Below are 14,856 nucleotides of genomic sequence, written 5' to 3'. Positions count from 1 at the left end.
CCCTATATGTGATTTCTCAGTCTAAAAAGGTGTTGAATTATTTCATTCACTTGGTAGATTTGCAATTTCTCCATGGACTTCAATTAATGTTTTGTATATTCGGAGGCTATTTTTAAATGTATATGCAATATTACATAACATTTTCATGGAAGTAACATCCCATCAACTTTGCCATACCCTGTTGGTTAGAAGACACAGGTCCCGCCCACATTTAAGGGAAGGGGATTACACAGTGTAAGAATCATGATAGATCTTTTAGATCTTTAGAGTCATAGTTTTACAATAAATATTTGTTACAATTAAACACCTCCTGGATAATTTAAGTGGCTTAGAACACTTACACTTCAACTCCATTTATACCCATCCCAACTTACATTGTCATATATTGGATAAGGTAGACTCTGTTAAACACTTGTGCTCTGAGCAAAGTATTGCTAATGGAAAGACAGGCCACAGACTCTGAAAACCCATTTCCAAATAACACACCTGGCAAAGGACTTGTATGAAGAATATATGAGGATTTCACTCACATGTGGAACTTAACAAACGAAACAAGGGAAAAAATAATGACAGAGACAGAGGCACAGACAGAGACACACAAGACAGAGACACAAGCAAGAAACAGACTAATTATACAGAACAATCTGATGGTTACTCAAGGGGATGGGGGTTGGGGGATGAGTGAAACAGGTGATGGGAATGAAGGAGGGCACCTGTGATGAGCATGGGGTGCTGCATGGGTGTTGAATAACTATACTGCACATCTGAAACTGATAGAACAATGTAAGTTAACTGGAATTTAAAAACTTAAAGAACAGGGAGGGGTGCCTGCATGGCACAGTAGGTTAACATTCAACTCTTGGCTTTGCCTTAGGTCAAAACCCATAGAACAGGGGCATCCGGGTGGCTCAGTCAGTTAAGGGTCTGCCTTTGGCCCAGGTCATGATGCCAGGGTCCTGAGCCCTGCATTCGGCTCCCTGCTGAGCAAGAAGACTGCTTCTCCCCTTGCCCCTCCCCCAACACATGCACATGCTCTCCCTCTTAAATATATAAATCGATCAATCAATAAATCTCTTACATTTACCTATTAAATGAGCAAAGATTTATAAAAAGAGAGGAAAGGCCATATTTTGATGAATGTGTGGAGAAACGTGCACGTACATACACCAATGACGGGAATGAATTTTTACAACTATACTGAGGACAATTCAACAGTACCTTTCAGATGCCCTAATATTGCTCTCATCAAACCCAGTAATTCCAATTCCAGAAATTTACTGGGAAGAAATAATTAGAAATGTACACAGTGATTAACATACAATGTTTATTACATTTTATAGGCAAAATTGGTAATGTGCAAAATGTCCAGCAGCATTTAATTATCTACCTAAATTTTGTTAGATCCCTATGAAATACCATGTACCAATACTGTGTTTTCAAAGAATGGTAATGACATGGAAATACGTTATTTTCAAATGAAGAAAAATGGAAAACATGCAATATGATGTCAATTTTGTTTTTAAATTGTACATCCGAAATGAACAGAACACTGTAGGTTTACTAACTGAAATTAAAATAAAAATGTAAAAACTGTGTTACAGAGATTCTTTTTTCAAAGGGCAAAAGGAAACACTCAAATGTTGAGTTGTTTTCTGGGTTGTAAGATTACAGGTGTTCTTGATTTTTTTATTTATACCTTTTTCAACAATGATCATCTGTTACTTTTACTGTCAAGAAAAAAAAAAGTATTTTTTAAATTCTGAAACAGCAAATAAGCCCAGCCCAAACCAGCCAAGTCCATGATCTTTTCTGTTGCCATCTTCAGTTAGAAGACCACACTGTTGTCCCCTGATGCCTGTTGTCCTCTTACTTCTTCAAGTACTGGACTCATTCTGCAGATGAACACCTGTCAAAGCAAGAGAGTGGCAGGATCTCTCCAAGGGCATGAAACCTCGAAGTTAATACTCGCCTGGTCACCCACAGGCTGATATGAGTAACAATCTCCATGACCTATGTAGGGAACTCTTTAAAAGCTGTAATACCCACATTACATAACGGGAAGTTCCCCTCTTCTGAATCTCTTCTAGGAAAGAATCTTTTACAACTTTTAGATATTCTATCATGCTCTAGAGATTGACAAATAATATGCTGAAGGGCTGACCTCTCAGTGTACTGTTTCCTTATGCCTCACCAGGTGTTAGGAGTTGCCTAAAACCATTGTGCTCTCCACCTCTATCCCATCCATCATATATATATATATATCTGAGATATTTGGTATTACTTATGCTACCTCCTCTGTCCTCGACCCCTTTAAAACTCTGTCACTGATCCAGAGAGTTCTAAGTTGCAAACCTTGTTCTGGGCTGTTTCTCAATAGGGGTCTAGAGGAGTCTCCACAAAGGCAGCTGTACCTGAGAAAACGGCTTGGAACAGCAACTCTCAACACAAACAGCAACGGAAGTAGTGCAGTGCAACAACTCATCTTTAATCCACCTTAAAAAGTCACTGGTTTATGAAGCTGGTTTCAGGGCTTCCTCTGGGGACATAAAGGATTTTATGACCTCCCTCACACTTTTTCCCCTCTTCCTCTATTACTAAGGGTAATAAGGAGTTCACTCCTATCTTCATTCAGTCACATCCAAGATCTCTCAGGTTTGTTTCCTTCATTCACGTAGGCTTCTAGGTCCAGTATCTACTAAAATGTCAAATTTTTGTTACTCCATTATGGGATTTCATGGCCTCCTTCCCTCTCCTTATATTCAGAGAAAAACATGAGTGCCACTCCACTCACTCACTGAGGCTTCATTCACTCATTCACAACAAGGCTCCCCCCAAGTGACGACTGTCACAGGTGGCCTGAGGAAGGGAAAAGGAAAAGAACAAAACAAAACACCCGCTGAAACCCAACAGGGTTGGGCAGGGAATAAAAGGTGGTTAGGGAGAGCCAAGAAGAGCACTAGAAAAACTCTGAAGGAAAGGCAATACCCGGGATAAGATAGCAGATGGTGTGACCCAGGGTATCCTGAGGAATCACTGGGAATATATTTGAAAGTCACAAGACTTTCCACTTACCCTATGCCACCCATCCCCAAGAGAGAGAAAAGGTAACTTGGACTCCTGATCTTGTTTACTATTAATCCCTGAGGCATCTGTCCTTATGTAACATATACCCTAAGACAAGTCCTGATTTCTGATGACTAACTCAGAAGGGGGGCTGGGTTAAGGCAAGCCCTCCTACCAGTATTCTGTAACCAGCTGAGACATCAATTAAATCCTGGAGCTGGGGTCTACAGGGTTGCCAGCCTTGGCTACAGCTTCTCTAGCATCTGTCATGAAATCAGGAGTGAGTGGGTATGAGGCTGATTAACATTAGTATTCCCCAACCACAGAGGCCAAGTAGGGCAAATTCAACCCCAACTCTAGCATTCATGACTATCTGGGTCTTAAGAAATGGGAAGGACGTGCTAATGAAAGAGTGACTTCTAACAGCATTCACGCAGGCCAGAAAAGTGCCATTGGGAGAAGAGAGTATGGCTTTGGTTTGCTATCGCCAGTGGTATCTTAGACAAGGAGCAGAAGGAAAAAGTAGTAATAATATGAAGTGCAGGGATGGGGGTTACTTTCAAGTCAGCTGACTGCCTTCCTTCCATGATGCTGGGGTCCTTTGCTGTTGAAACCCAAACTCTTCTCTGGTGGCCTATACCCCAGCATTGGGGAATCCAGCAATTTCTGACAATTGGAAACCTAACAGAGCAAGCCTTACACCTTATTTTAGGGATTTTTTTCCCCATGGGAATGTGGAGTACTCTTTATGGAAGTGATAGTTCGTATATACACATATAATACAATTTCTGAACAGAGAAAATAGCTGAGAGGGCTAAGCATGCAACTGAAAGGAGCAACCTGTGGTCTGGAGAGTCTCAAGAGGATGATCCCTCTGCTGAACCATGCTTTGTGAAGTTGAGATGAAGACAGGCTGTAGTCCTTGTCCGCTTCTTGCCTTTTCTTCTCCCCCCACGAAGTCTTCTACCAGATCCTCCTGAGGAATAAATATAAAGCAGCCCCCAAAGGAGGGGATGGGCTGTCTGAGGGCCTGGTCTCTCTATCACAGTGGCTCTAAACCTTCATTGAAATTTCATAACTCATGTGAAGACTGTAACTGAAGAAAAATGACTACATGCAATGTCACAGGGTTCACAGAGAGACTCTCTTCTCCTAAACTTGACCTTCTGGATCCTAAGGGACATTTTCTGCCTCAATTTCTAGCCCTCCTTCCCAACAGCATAGCGGTTCTCTATAGTAAGTCCACTAAACTGGACAATCCTAACCTCAGAGTGGTTTTCCAAAGTGGTTTTTCACCCATCGATGTGAGCTTTCTTTGATCTATCCTTTATCTTAAAAGCTCAAATAGATAACCAGACTGTCTTATTTAAGAGTTAATCAACATGCGTGTTTTTTCAAGTGTTGTGCCTGTTTTTGTTTTTTAAAGGACAGTACCAGCATACTCCCCAAATCAGAGGCTTGGTAGCCAGAGTACATTATGGAACAGCCAACACGAGCTTGTACCATGTAATAAAGTTAGGTCAATGTCAAGGGAAAATTCTGATCCTAAGGAAATCTTTTTATGCCACTTCAAGCTGCCCAGTCTGCTGAGGTGGCCACAGCATTCCATCAGTTCTGAGGGCCAGCAGCTACCCTAGCTGTCCTTGCTTGGGACCGCTGCTCATTCTCTCACACACCTGGTATGTGATAGACCCAAAGAGGGTAAATGGAGAGTACAGAGCAAGGTGCCAGGGAGAGAGCAGGAGCTCAGTAAATGAGGGGATCGTTTTAGCTGGGCCTTCTGCAAGCCAACACCACAGTGCAACGTGCAAATTAAATTTTTTTTTTGGTAACTTCTAATAATCCCTGCCAGTCTTTTGCGGCTCCTACTACTATCCCGCCACATCCTTTCCTCTTTTGCACCTGCACCGCTGCCATGAGCCAAGCTCTAACCACTCCTCAGGCACCAAAGCCTATTCTATCTGGCCCCCAGTGTTTGTTCCCAGTCCAGGTTCTGCTATAATCCTGGCTCACTTCAGTATTTATGTAGCTGACTATCTGACATCCCAGTTTCACAAGTATCTTGACCACTCCAGTTTTGAAATCTCTAAAAATCTACTCTCTGATTACAGGTCCTATTATTGCAATTTTCCAACTACTCCACACCCATCTTGATCACACCAAGTCCTGTTTGTATTCAGACTTTTGAGCTCACTTCTGACCTAACTGCCTTCCACACATAGCCTGGATTTCCAAATTCATTTCTGTGTAACCCTTCTCTTGCTAGCTGTCCACTCCTCAGTCAATGAAGGCTGGTCCTAGGCAATCAAATTTACTTGTGACAGTGGCCTAAGACCACTTTATAATTTCCTGAGTTTCTAATCATGTTTCAAACTGGCTTCTCACTTTAACTGAATGTATGATCTATCATTTAATATGATAGTATCCCACTTTAACATACCAAAAGGCCCCACTCCAGCCTTTTGGCCCGAATAGTCCTTAGACTCTGGTTTGTCTCCATAATCCTGTCCCGGGTCAGCTTCCTCTCCATCACTCACCTCAGCAATTAAAAATCTTCAACAACCCTCTCAGCTACTCTTCCTGACTCCTATCCCTACGCTCCAGTGAGGAGGTAAACTCCTTTCAACCAAGGCTATCAACCCTCCATTCCTATTTTAGAGGCACAGGTTTCACCCTCCCAACCTACATCGTTTCCCAGGATCTTATTCCATCTGCTATCGTCTTCCTCTCCCACATCTACAACGCACATCCCTTCTCAGTTCTTCCTGCCCTAAAGTCTGCAATTTTCTCCCACAGTAAAGGGGAAGCTTATATGACTCACTGTAGTGCCCTGATGGAATCGTTTAACTTGTATTCTAGTTGTCACATCTTCTAACAGAAAGAAGGCTTCTCATGGAACAAGTACAATTAATCATACGAAATAAGAAAAGAAATATGAGCCTTTTGGGTGGTGAACGGAAAGGGGAAGCCTACCTGTCAGTGTGGTAGGTAAGGGGATAGCTGAGGTAAAGTTGAAAGGGGAAACTGTGAATACCAGCCACAGGAGCAAACCCCAGACTGTGAGGATGAAGTTTCTGATCAATGATCACTTTGGTCCTACCCAGGGAGCAACCAGCAGCAACTGTAGTAGGGGCAGCGGCAGCGGCAGCCATGCAACATCTGCAAGTAGCCAAGACTAAAATGCAGGCATAGAAACAGAGTATTTCACGGAAAACATAGTATCAAATAAGACACAGATATGGCCCTTGTGCTGTTATGCCCCCTCCCCCACCCTTGGCAAACACTGCTGATTAGTCATAACGCTCTTTCACACTGAACTGAGACCTGGCTTCAGAATCCTTTTTATAAACACAATCAAGGCAGGTACTCTCAATCAGTTGGAGATGGTACTTGAGATGAAGTAAATATATTTGCTTTCCTTGCACTACACAGAAAAGTCCTCAGCAAAAGAATTAGAAGATAGGAGTAAGCTTCAGGAGAAAGCATATTGAAGACAGCTTGGACGTTGTAGGCAACTGGCGGGAAAAAGCTGAGCCCATGGAGATCACAGAGCAGGCGCCCAATTAATGTCTGTTGATGATTCAGTTTTTCATTCAACAAACATTTAATGAGGCCTACAATGTGCACGGGATTAGGCACCGAATACAAAGATGAATAAGGCACTGTCCTTGCCTGTAAGGAATTTAGAGTCTGGTAGACGAGAGCCATAGACACGGACAATGATAATACAACCTGATAAGTGCTAGGACACTTAGCAGGTTGTATTATATCCATCCGAGTAGGATTTCTTCAGAAGAGCACAACTCCAGGTTGAGGATGGATCCATGCAGTCCTCCCAGCCACCAGGGCGTGCTGTTGTCTCTGTCACATGGTGAGTATCCCAAGAACTAACAATGATAGCTATGATTTATAGAGTGCTTATGACATACACTTGACAAATATCCTCAGAGAAACCCTGCAAATTAATTATGATTAGATGAGGCAACTGAGGTTCAATGAGGTTAAGTAATAAACATGCCTTAGATCACACAGCTAGTAAGCAGTTGAGTCAGATTTCAAGTCCAGTTTTGACCAACTCCAAAGCATTTTTTCTACATTTTTAGAGTAACCTTTATTCAGATGTAACACAACTTTTCAACAGGTTTCTATTTGGAAATAAGAGCAAAGGCAATAGATTAGTGATCAGGGCATGGACAAACTTCATCTGGCTTCCCAACCTATTTGGCAGAGAAGAAAAAAGAAGGCAGAGAATTGACGAATTGACTTCATACTAGCACACCATTGAAAACCTTCACATCAGTTTGTTATCCTTTCTTTCTCGAACCCCAAGAGTCTCATTGACAATGTAAAATATAATAAGCACCTCTTCTTAACTATCTTCTTTTAATCCTTTTCACGGTCAACAGCAGCAGCAGCAGCAATTATAGTTGATACAGTATTTCGCATACTTCAGACTCATTCCAAGCAATTTACACGAACAATTCCATAAATCCTTACAAATCATTGAGATCACCCCCTCCCCAAATCATTGCAAAAAAGATTATTACCCCTATTTTACGTAAGAGAAAGTCAAGTACCAGAGAGGTGAAAAACCATGCTTGACACCACACCGGTGAATGTAAGAGCAGATCTGAGCCTAGGCTATTTAGTCCCCAGGTCCAAACTTTTACTATTCTGCTTTGCTGTCCTACTCAGAGCTCCCTTTCCCATCCCTTCTTCCCCTTACCACCCTCTAGGATGGCTACTTACACAGGTTTCACTGAAAATACCTAAGGTCTAATTAAATATAATTTCCTGTTAATTGTTCTAGTCAAAGAGATCCATTCCTTGAATTCCCAAGGTCACTCCTCTGAGCCCTGGGTGGAGAATTTTCCAAAGGACATGTTCCTATTGCTTTGAAAAAAGAGAAAACGAATACTGCATGTACAGATTTTTGATTACTGAATGTATTTTACTGGGAGGTAAGCATAAACACTAAAATCCCTAAGCAAAACAGAACTGAGACAGTAACAATAAGTGCTGTTTCTTCCCTCAGGGGGTCTGAGAGATGAGAGCCTCACTCTGACTTTGGGTGACAGGTGGCAGTGAGGGAGAATTGCTACTGGTGAGAAGGATCAGGAACTAAGTAATCCTATGAGAGGTCTACAGCTGTTCAGACGTCCTTCTGAGACTCAACATTTCATACACAGCTGCCATCCCAAAAAGAAACTTGCAAAAAACAGTACAGTCAAGCCCTGTTTCAAAAGAAAACAGCAGCAATGCTCTTCCAGAAAACATGAGAGGATTTCTCATAAAGGCCAGGGATGGAGATAGGTGATTGCACATTTGCCAAAGTCTGAGAGCCTTAATTGCCCCCTCTATTAGTTTTCCCATGTTCTCTTATGTCCATGTTTGTACAGCCTCTCATTAAGAGGTTAGCTCCATTCCTCCACTCCCACTCCTTCTGGCCTTAGGTAATTTATTATCTTACCTACTAACTAATCTCCCTGTCCAGATCCGAGTATCTTCCAGAACATACTCTAGAATACTGCCAGAGTGACCATCAAAAGCATCTCCTACTTAAACACTCAAAATGAAATCCATATTTCATTGAATACTACGTAAGGACCTAGTGTCAGCCCACGTCTGAATTTTAGGAACTACTTGTAGTTCCCCCATGTCATCATTCTATCTCCAATGTCCACACCTATGTTTAACAGGTACTTCCCTGTCTTCTTCCTAGTCTAGCGTTACTTCTTTTAAGCCACTTAACCATCAGTTCCTCCAACCTCTGGCATCTCTATACTCAATCAAATGATTTCTCTTCTAAACCCCATAGTATCTTGTACATACCTCCATTGTAGAGCATACCATACTGTTGTAATTATCTGTGTACACGTCGAACCCTCTCACTAGACTGAGAACACCTGAGGGCAGGGACTGTGCCTAAATTCGTCTCCATAGTCCCATCTCCCAGCATAGTGCCGCAGCTCAAAAGGCAGCAGAGAGAAGAAACTAGAGGTGCAGGAGAGAGAACAATAAGGCAGTATTTTTTAATTGGGGTACAACACAAATATGCTGATTAAGTTGAAGCTGAAGAAAAATATATTTCCACTCAATACTGCACAGAAGTCTTCCAAGAAGAGACAAGCTGAAGGACTTCCCGTCGCTAATTGTACCGCTCTACTGGCAAAATTAAAGGCCATTTGTTGGGTATATTTTAGAAGAACCTAAATTAGGATCAAACTGAAATCAGCTGGTTTGGATATAAGGTTTTTTTAAGGTCCCTCCATCTCTGAGGTTCTAAATCTGCAACCTATGCCATATTCAAGAGAGCCATCATGCTGAGCCTATGTCATACACCCACGAGTGACTAGTGGCTCCCAGGATCGTGGCAGGGGCTGAGGCTTCATTCCCATCCATACCAGACTGATCGCAAACTAACAACATAACCCATTCTCTCATGCCCTGCTTCCCAGGTGTCCCTTAAACCCGGAGCAGAAAACACTTCAAATGTTTTCAGGGCTACCAAGAAGGATCTCATGACCCAAAGTATCTTGCACAACCTGCTCCCTAAAGCCTTAAGTTTTCTCCTTAAACCCTTAGTGCCTCTGATCAATGCCTGTTAAAATGACATTTAATCTAATGTGGTGAGTCGGCATTTATCAAGTGTATACTAAAGGGTGGATAAAAGCAACACAATCCTTCTGTACCCTCAGGAAATCATTTAGCCTGACCTTCTCCTCCCTCCAAAACAAATCAAAGAATACCTACAAAATACACTGGTTTTTAATTCTGGTATTCAGTTTCCTCAACTGCAAAATATGGAGATTGTATTGAATGGTCTCCCAGAGCCCTCTTACTCTAGAGAAACTCAGAGTTTCTAAACCCATGTTTTTCCACTTATAAAATAAACATATGAAATCTGTTCCTCCAAATTCACCCAATTTTTATGAGGGTCAAATAAAACCATGCTTGTGATAGGTTTCTAAATGATGAAGTGCTATACAAATTTAAGGAATTACTCTTATAAATTAATGTATACTGGAGGAGATATATTGTGGATTAAGATATACTGGAGAAGTATGCTCTGCCATTAATTAGGTGAATTACCTTAACAAATTTATTCTACCTCCCTGGGATGCCTCAGAAAGTACTCAGTTTCATTTGTCCTTACTGAGATAGTCAGAATCTCAGAAATATATGTGACCTTTAAGTGCATGTAATCCAACCTCTCATTACAGTGCAGGGAGATTTTCAAATTCCATTCCAAGTGGTCACAGAGACCATTAGGTATCACTTCCGAGAATATTTATATCTTTGGACAGTTCTTATATCTGTTTATCCATTCATTAGAACTGCCTTCAAAAGCAGCAAAAACCAACTATCCCTGACTCTACAAAAGATCTGTAAATAGATTATCAAACTATTTACTTTGGACGTGTTGTCTCCCACAATCTAAACAGCTCTAATTCCTATGATGCTTCTCATAGGATCCACGTTCAAATCCCTCTGAGAATCCTGGATGTTCTTTAGCTCCCTCTCAGAGAGTTGCTCTTAAGACTGAAACAAAACATCAAGTGGAATAGGACTCTTACCTCTCTGATTCTAAACTTCTGTAGTGAGAACACAGTTAGCCTTATATTGGAGGGCATGAAGGTCTTCAATGGGTACATATCCTGTACACAATGGGCACTGAGTTCCCAGAAGCTTGCAGGATGGAGGAAGCACTTCTAAATGGGAAAGAAGAGGATCAAAGGGATGCTGACAGCACTAAAAACAAATGGTCTACTACATAATTTCCCTATTATTAGACATCATCTCTGTAATTAATACAAAACAAATAAGGCAGACTCCTAGGGTCACGTGGAAGAAATGTTACCATCATATAAAAAATATATTTTGTTATGATCTTTTATACTGAAGAATCTAGTCTATGCAGATGACATCTGTACTTTTCGAACAGAATCTCAGTTCCTAGGACATCTATTTCTTCCAGAAATTAAGGAAAAATAATGAAGATAACATTATCTAGAACAGATACACCCAAGTCTGAGTGGCTCAGTTGGTTAAGCAGTTGCCTTCTGCTGGGGTCATGATGCCGGCCGGAGTCCTGGGACCGAGCCTCACATCAGGCTCCCTGCCTGGCGGGGAGCCTGCTACTCCCTCTCTTCCTGCCACTCCCCCTGCTTGTGTGCTCTGGCTCTCTTTCTGTCAAATAAATGGATAGAATCTTTAAAAAAAAAGAATCTAAATAAGAGGAGAAACATACCACATTCATGTATGAGGAGATTATAAAGACGATAGCTCTGCAAAAATTAAATCTACGCATTCAATGCCATTCCAACTGCAATTCCAATAGTAGTCATGGTGAGGACTTGACAAGTTGTTTCTAAAGGTCTCCTGGAAGAATAAGTACATAAAAATAAAGCCATTTTTTTTTTAAAAGAATGAGGGACTTGCTGTACTACAGTTATTAAGAACTAGGCATGTACAAAAGGATAGCAACCACACTAATCACAATGTGATAAAACAATATATTTTATATATTATAAAATATGTGCTCTCTGTCTCTGTCAAATAAATAAATAAAATCTTTAAAATAATGTAAATTATGATCAAACACACTTTTAAAAAGATTTTATTTATTTATTTGACAGAGATCACAAGTAAGCAGAGAGGCAGGCAGAGGGGGGGGGGAAGCAGGCTCCCTGCTGAGCAGAGAGCCCGATGAAGGACTTGATCCCAGGACCCTGAGATCATGACCTGAGCTGAAGGCAGAGGCTTTAACCTACTGAGCCACCCAGGCACCCCGATCAAACACACTAAACATACAATTAAACAAGAACACCACTTATGAGATTCAGCCAGTACTACAGAGAACCTTATGTTCTTATTTATTATAAAATAATGAAAAAGAATTACTCAGTAAACATGACAAATATAATGGAAGTCAAACAAAAGTGAGAAGAGCACACAAAGAATATGTGAATAGATAATGGCCAAAACTTGCCAAATCTGATGAAAAAGTATTAATCTATACATTATGCAAGAAGATCAGTATATGCCAAGAAGGATAAACTCAAAGACATTCAAATCAAATCTAGACTCATAATAACCAAATTGTCAAAGTGACTTCAGAATCTTGAATGCAGCAAGAGAAAAACAACTCATCATATGTAATGGATCTTAAGTAAGTTTTCATAAACCACAGAGACCAGAAAATAGTGGGATGATTATATTCAAACTACTGAAGGAAAAAGACCGTTGACGGAGAATTCTGTATCCAGCAAAACTATCCTTGAGAAGTGAAGGAGAAATGACATTCCGTGATACACAGAAGTTAAAAGAATTCAGTGCTAATAGACACGCCCTCAAGGGGTACAAAAGCGTCCTACAGGCAGCAAAGAAAGGACACTAGACAGTAACTCATATATACATGAAAAATAAAGAGGACGAGTAAAAGTAACTGCATAAATAAATTTAAAAGACAAAAAAAATCTATTTTTATTTGTAACATTTTTTGCTCATTTCTGACTTGAAGACAATAGCATAAACAAGTAACTAGAAAATTACCTTGAGGTATTTACATTACATACAGATGTAATTTGCATAATAGTAACAGCACAAAGAAGAGGGGAGGGGACAAAGATATAGTGGAGCAAATTTTGTACACAATTGAAATTAAGTTGATATTAATCTGAAAACAATTATTTTAAGTAAGATGTTCCCTGAAATATCAGAGCAACCATGAAAAGAGTATTAGAAAATACAGTACAAGAAACAAAGGAATTAAAATGGTACACAAAAGAAGGCAGTAATAAATGAACAGAGAAACAAAAATTCTTAGACACACGGAAACAAACTGGAAAAGAACAGACATCAGTCCTACATGAGCAGTATGTTTAATTACATTAAACATAAAAAGACACAACCAAAACTGACTCAAGAAGAAAAATTTGAATAGACCTATAAAAATACATATGGTAATTAATCTATATAAGTCCCAAAGAGTCCTTGAACAGATGACTTTAATGGTAATAGGTGAAACGTTTAAAGAATACCAATCCCTTGCTTAATGTTCCAAAAAAAATATTCGAGGAGACACTTCCCAACTCATTCTATGAGGTCCACATTAGCCTGATAACAAAGCTAGACAAAGATAAAATGAGGAAAACAGAGCAAGCTACCTTTTGAATATATTTGAATATATTCCCAAAAATGTCCAACATAACAGGAGCAAACTAAATCTGGAAATGAAAGTGATTATATACATGACCAAGTCAGATTTACCTCAGTAAAGCAAAGTTGGCTTAGTATTGGAAAATCAATGAATCTAACACACTATTTTTACAGAATAAAGAGGAAACCTCATGATCATATCAACAAATGTAGAAAACATTTGAAAATTTCATGACAACCACTCATGATTTAAAAAACCAAAAACCTCAACAAACTAGGAACAGAAGGGAATTTTCTACACTTGACAAACGGAATCTACAAAAACTGTACAGCTATCATTTTAACTGATGGAAAAAAGCAAGTGTATTTTCACTAAGACAACGAAGCCTGCTCTTGCCAATACTGTACAGGAGGTTTTATCCAGAATAATTAGGCAGAAAAAAGAAATAAAAACCAATGAGATTAGAAAGAAAGAAGTACCGTGATCTGTATTTGTAGGGGATATAAGCTTATACATAAAAATCTCAAGGAATCTACCAATTAAAAAAAACCCCATACCCCACCTAATATTAACTATTAGAATAAAAAGAAGCAACTCTAGTGAGTTCAGAAAGCTTAGAACATACAATATCAATTAAGAATAATTTTACTTTATACATTAGCAATGAACAATCAAAACAAAATAACAATTCTATTTTTAATATCAGAAAATGCAGAACATTTAGAATAATTTTTATATGGAAATATAAGACTTCTTATTCTGACAATTACAATGTTGAGGGAGATTAAACACTATATGAATGGAAAGACATCCCATGTTAATGGACTAAGAGAACAACAGTTAACATGGCAAAACTCCACAAAGTGATCTAAGGTTAAATGTGATGTTCATCAAAATTCCAGCTCTTATTTTATAACCATTGACAAAATGATCCTAAAATTCATATAGAAACTCAGCGTCCAACAATCATGAACCAAGCTGGGAGGATTCATACTTCCAGATTTCAAAATTTACTATAAAACTAAAATAATAAAGACTGTGTGATCTGGATATAAGGATATAGAGATAAATGAAAAAACTCACAGGCCCCAAATAAACTCTTGAATTTAGAATCAATGGATTTTCAATATAGGTATCAAGATAATTCAATAAGATAGTCTTTTCAATAAATGGTGGTAGGACAATTATATATCTAACATGTGGAAGGATAAAGTTGAACTTACACCTCACAGCATATATAAAAATAAATGCCAAATGGATCAGACCTCAATATAATGGTTTCTTTGTTATGACACCAAATCAAAAGTGACCAAAAACTAGATAAAATGGATTTCATCAATATTAAAAATTTACATACTGCAAACAGGAAAGTTAAAAGACAACACAGAGAATGGAAAAATATTTGCAAATCGAAGTACCAAATTGGGGTCTATTATCGAGGTATAGAAAGAATTATCACAACAAAACCACAAAAAAGACAAATAACCCAATTCTAACAAAGGATTTGAATAAACATTTCTGCAAAGAAATACAAATGGCCAATGAGCACATAAAAAGTTGCTCAATGCAGAAATAGTAAAAACCAGTGAGATACTTCACATCCACTAGGATGGCTATTATGAAAGACCAAA

General features: G+C 39.3%; 1 protein-coding gene across 43 annotated transcripts in view; it reads right to left on the bottom strand.

The window, feature by feature from the left end:
- Positions 1-1,310: 1,310 nt before the first annotated feature.
- Positions 1,311-14,856, bottom strand: part of LOC309855613 (uncharacterized protein) — a 45,913-nt gene continuing 32,367 nt past the window's right edge. For 7 of the 43 annotated variants that reach the window (XM_082716063.1, XM_082716062.1, XM_082716061.1 and 4 more), the window contains 4 exons: positions 11,315-11,445; positions 10,641-10,775; positions 3,904-4,039; positions 1,311-1,906 (listed from right to left, as the gene is read on the bottom strand). In XM_082716063.1, coding sequence (XP_082572189.1) covers positions 1,875-1,906; positions 3,904-4,039; positions 10,641-10,775; positions 11,315-11,374 — 363 coding nt within the window. In that variant the 5' untranslated portion in view covers positions 11,375-11,445 and the 3' untranslated portion in view covers positions 1,311-1,874. Of the gene's footprint in view, positions 6,239-7,081; positions 9,058-10,640; positions 10,776-11,314; positions 11,556-14,856 lie in introns of all 43 variants that reach the window. The other 36 variants (XR_014306897.1, XR_014306899.1, XR_014306914.1 and 33 more) reach the window with 19 other exon arrangements.

Source organism: Mustela nivalis (genome assembly GCF_964662115.1).
Source record: "Mustela nivalis genome assembly, chromosome: X".
Lineage (NCBI taxonomy): Eukaryota > Metazoa > Chordata > Mammalia > Carnivora > Mustelidae > Mustela > Mustela nivalis.
Note: the sequence above shows the minus strand (reverse complement) of the source record. Positions and strands in the feature narration are given on the sequence as shown.